The 4,713-nt window shown below is 62.9% G+C and overlaps 1 protein-coding gene across 1 annotated transcript; it reads left to right on the top strand.

The window, feature by feature from the left end:
* Positions 1-1,160: 1,160 nt before the first annotated feature.
* On the top strand, positions 1,161-2,249 carry FAM43A (family with sequence similarity 43 member A). The gene has a single exon (XM_086618536.1). It carries the CDS (start codon positions 1,161-1,163, stop codon positions 2,247-2,249), a length of 1,089 nt encoding a protein of 362 aa, XP_086474662.1.
* Positions 2,250-4,713: the final 2,464 nt, after the last annotated feature.

Below are 4,713 nucleotides of genomic sequence, written 5' to 3'. Positions count from 1 at the left end.
ACGTGTTTGTTTTAATTGATCCAGACTCTAGGAATGATCTGTCAAATAATTTAAGCAGGCATTTACATATTTTACGGCATGAGTACGTACCGCTCCCCTTTTGTCAGGCGTTTATGCAAACCCGGACGAAGTGCGGTTCTCCACAACCATGGAATTTCTATTCTTTCTGGCAGAGGATGTGATACGTGACACGAGAAGCTATAGCAACGACACAGAGACCAACTTTCCAAAGCTCTCATTATGTCTGTGACTATACTCGAGCAACTCCAGCAAGAAATTATAAGACAGCTTCTTGTTATTCGGCTCCTGCGTATAAACAAAGAGCGAAGCATTACTCACACATAATAGCTTTTATTTGCTGCAGGCCCTTCGGCTCTCAGAGCCGGACTAACCAAATCAAAGAAAAGATGATGTTGCAAGAGTGGGACTCCTCCGCGGCACGCCCTGGCCGGGAAGGCTGCCGGGGTTTGGGCTCTCCCGGGCGCGGGGACTCCTGGAGCACGCGGCCCCGCAGCGCCCTTGGGATTTTTATCAGTTTGGGAGGTTTTGGGCTGCCCGTTCCCCCCCGGCTGCCCTCGCCATCCTGCCCGCCCAAGCTGCCGGCGGCTGCAGGAGAGCGCTGTGGCACCCACCCTCCGCGCCTGGTCGTGGGGACGGCTCTGGCGTGAGCACCCCCGGCGGGCCGCGGCCCCGCGGCGCCCCGTTCCCCCGCGCCCACGGCCGGGCGGCAGCTGCCGGTGCCCCCGCTGCGGGCCGCGCTCCGCGGCCCGGGACGAGCAGGGAAGGCAAGGGGGGGCGGGGAGGGCGCCCGGCCGGGCTGGCACCGCCCCGTGCCCGCCCCCTGCCCGCCCCACGGCGCGGTGGGGCCGGGGCCGGGGCCGGGGCGCCGCGGCGGGCGGCGCAGAGCGGCGGCGGCGGGCGGGCGGCGAGCAGCGCGCCGCCGGCTCGGCGGGCCGCGGGCGCTCCGCCCTCGGTGCGCGGGGCCTCCCCTCTCCGCGCCCGCGGAGCGCCGGCGCCTGCCTATATCTACGGCCGCGGCGGCCCGCCGCCCGCAAGGATGTGAGGCGGGCGGGCAGCCCAGCCGCCGCCGCCGTCGCCGTGGCATGCCCCTCCGCGCCCGGAGCCGTCGGCGCGGCGCCTAGCCGCGGCTCCGCGGGGCGATGCTGCCCTGGAAGCGGAGCAAGGTGGAGCTGGTGGCGGGCGAGGCGCGGCGGCAGAGCAAGCCCAAGGGGTACGCGGTGAGCGTGCACTACTCGGCGCTCACCTCGCTGGCCCGCGCCTGCCCCGAGAGCGCCCTGCACCGCGTGGGCAGCATGTTCCGCTCCAAGCGGCGGAAATTCCGCGTGACCAGCGAGGACCCCACGTACACCGTGCTCTACCTGGGCAACGCCACCACCATCCAGTCCAAGGGCGAGGGCTGCACCGACCTGGCCGTCTGCAAGATCTGGAGCAAGAGCGAGGCGGGCCGGCAGGGCACCAAGATGAAGCTGACCATCAGCGCGCAGGGCATCCGCATGGCCCACGCCGAGGACAAGGGGCTGCGCCGGCCGGGCCACCTCTACCTGCTGCACCGGGTCACCTACTGCGTGGCCGACCCGCGCCTGCCGCGTGTCTTCGCCTGGATCTACCGCCACGAGCTGAAGCACAAGGCGGTGATGCTGCGCTGCCACGCCGTGCTGGTCTCCAAGCCCGAGAAGGCGAAGGCCATGGCCCTGCTGCTCTACCAGACCTCGGCCACGGCGCTGGCCGAGTTCCGCCGGCTGAAGAAGCGGGACGACGCGCGGCACCAGCAGCAGCAGCTGGTGGGCGAGCAGAGCATCCCGCTGGTGCCGCTGCGCAAGCTGCTCAACGGGCAGTGCTGCTACAAGCCGCCGGTGGAGCGGAGCCGCAGCGCGCCCAAGCTGGGCTCCATCACGGAGGACCTGCTGGGCGAGGAGCAGGAGGAGCGGGCCATGCACTGCGACTGCGAGGACATCCTGGAGGCGCTGGGCGAGCCCGAGGGCGAGCTGCTGCGCGCCGGCGCCGGCCGCGGCGAGGGCCCGGAGCTGGGCCAGCTCCTCCGCGACCTGGGCGAGCTCAGCCTGGGCAACGACCTGCGCTCGCTGCGCGCCGACCTCCGCGTCCGCCGGCTGCTCTCCGGCGAGAGCACGGGCAGCGAGTCCTCCCTGGAGAGCAATGGCCCGGACGGCGCCGCCCCGCCCTGCAACGGCGCCGAGCAGCCGGTCCCCGGCGACCCCGAGACTGGCTGAGCGCACGGCCGCGCCGGGCGTGCACGGCGCCGCCGCGGCCCCTCCGGCAGCGCACGGTCCTTTCCGGGCGTGCACGGTCTCGCTGGGGTGCACCGAGGCCCCTCCGGGAGCGCACGGCCCCGTCGGGACGCATCAGGTGCCCATCGTACCCTTCGGGAGCGCACGGCCCCATCGGGACGCATCGGGGCCCCTTCTGGGAACGCACGGCCGCTCCGGGAGCTCCCCGGTGCCCCTCGGCCCCTCCGGGCGCCCCGGTTCCTTGCGGCGCGACCGCGTTCCGCAGCATCCCGGGGAGCGGCCGCCCTTCCCGGTGCCGGTGGCCGCCGGAGCCGAGACCCAGCCCGCCGTGGCCCGAGGAGGGGAGGCGGCCGCGGGCTGTTTACCTCCGGCTCAGCCCTTGAAGATCTGCCAAATTCCTGGAATAGCTTTTCCCGGGGAGGGCGGCGAGAGGGAGGTGTTGCGCCTTGTTTACAGTCAGAAATCTCACATCCGAGAGGGCCCCCCCGCCAATTTCTCCATTAAAGTCACTCCATCGTGCTGTCGTGTCCGAGAGGTTTGCACTGTTGTGATTTTTTTTTGTCGTTTTTTATTATTATTTTTAAGTTAGACCTTTTTTTTTGGGCCCTGGTCCTGTCCCCGGTCTCAAATGCTCTAGATCTTTTGCTGTGCAAAAGAAGACTCTACTCGTGGCTGTTCACCTGTACATAGGGAAATGTATGCAAATACATTTTGTTATTTTTAAGAACACCACCATTGCGATCTCCTCTGTTTGCACATATGTGAAGAAAATAAAGATGACAGTAATTTAAAAGAAACGGAGGTCGCTGTGGTGATTTGGCCTCTCTGTGTGCGCGTTCCTGTAAGGAGATGGGGGCCCCGGGGCGAGAGATCCCTTGGGATGTGTTGAAGCTTCTGGAGGGCACTGTGCAAAAAGGCCCTCGCAGCAAGCACCGAGTGCAATCCCTGAGCTGGCTGGAAATCTTAACACTGTGGGGAAATGCACGAGGCACTTAAGGTCTCTTATAAAAGACACGAGGATGAGATTTTTCTCTCCACAGCCTCTAACAATGGGGGCAGAAACATGCGAGAAGCCTCGTGTCGGGGCTCTCTGGCTGGATCGGAGACTCAAGAGACCTAACTGCGCATCTCTGAGGCTGCTGTGGGACGAGCTGCTCCTTGCCTGGCAGCGTGCTCGCGGGTGGTGGGCAGCCTTCATGGGGTTTGCAGTCGGGCACCGCCGCTGCGGATGATCCCTCACCACTGGCAGTGCCAGCCCAAGACAATTTCATAACCTCACCCAGGGTAAGCAGCGAAGTTGATTAGCCACAGGACTGCTGCGGTATTTTTAGCTGTAAATCTGTAAGTGGCAGGCTCCCAGGGCAGTAGAGATGTTCCGGTTTCATTTGTCCCCAAGTGGAGGTATCAATTAAGAGATAATTAATCTGGCATTTCTGATGTCTAAATGTTTTCCACTGTGCCTGTGCTGCAATCGGGCGAGTTGCAGGAATGCCAGTGAAAAGCCCAACCTGCTGCTGGGGCCAGGCTGCACTCCTTGTGCAAGAAGCCAGCCTCAAAACTTGTAAATACCTCATTAAAACAGATTGCAAAATCTGCCACCGCACCAGCGAGAAGCTTTTACTATTGCCTCAGTGTGAGTCAGGCTGAGGAGGGCGGCACACTGGGGTGGTTTGCATGGGAAGGGGTAATGGCGAGAGGAGGGGGAGCCTCGCTCAGGGCGGGCACCTTCTTGCCCAGGTCACACTAAGCCCAAGATGGGCAGCGAGATGCAGCAGGTGACAGTGGCCACAGCTAGATTTGAGCACAGGGCACGGTCAGGTTGGCACTGCTGAGACACACCTCACAAAAGAGATAAATGCGTCTTGCAGCTCTTTCTCAGGCAAAGCTCCTCTTACCCTTCCCAGGGAGGGAAGGCGCAGGTGACGAGGGGGAAATGAAGCACCAGGAAAGCTTATCCTGCAGTGTTTTCCCCAGAGTGAGGGCTGCAAGTCTGCCTTGCCCATGGCAGGGGACCTTCAGAGCCCTCCAGATCATGACTGCCCCAGGTCTATGCCCAGGGCTCTCTGTCATAGCCTTCTCTCTCCTGGGGTGCAGGGAGCAGGGCAGTGATACGGCATCCTGAGAGCAGGACACGCTGGAGAATGCATGGGCTGGTTGGAGCCCACCCCAGTTGCTGAATGACCGGGAGGTGTTTGCTTCTACATCCTCTGTGTGTGCTTAAAGGCAGTTAATGGCATTAGCTCAGTCAATGCCTTTCCTCTCTCCAGAAAAACCATCATGTCTGCAACAGTAAGGAAAGGTTTTTATCGCATGCCGGAGTTGAAAGCAGAATTCCCTGAGCAGCGGTCGGAGCCTGAAGCATTTCCCCTTGAAGCCATTAGCAAGGCTACTGTGCAGTTTCCTTAGAGGCCGGTACAGATCATTAGCTGTAAACGTGGGATTCAAA

Source organism: Tauraco erythrolophus, chromosome 11 (assembly GCF_009769465.1).
Source record: "Tauraco erythrolophus isolate bTauEry1 chromosome 11, bTauEry1.pri, whole genome shotgun sequence".
NCBI classification, from domain to species: Eukaryota; Metazoa; Chordata; class Aves; order Musophagiformes; family Musophagidae; genus Tauraco; species Tauraco erythrolophus.
This window is presented reverse-complemented; position numbering and strand designations above follow the sequence as displayed.

What these genes read in the sequence shown, in the direction of transcription:
- FAM43A (XM_086618536.1), top strand. Translation starts at nt 1,161, where the DNA reads ATGCTGCCCTGGAAGCGGAGCAAGGTGGAGCTGGTGGCGGGCGAGGCG.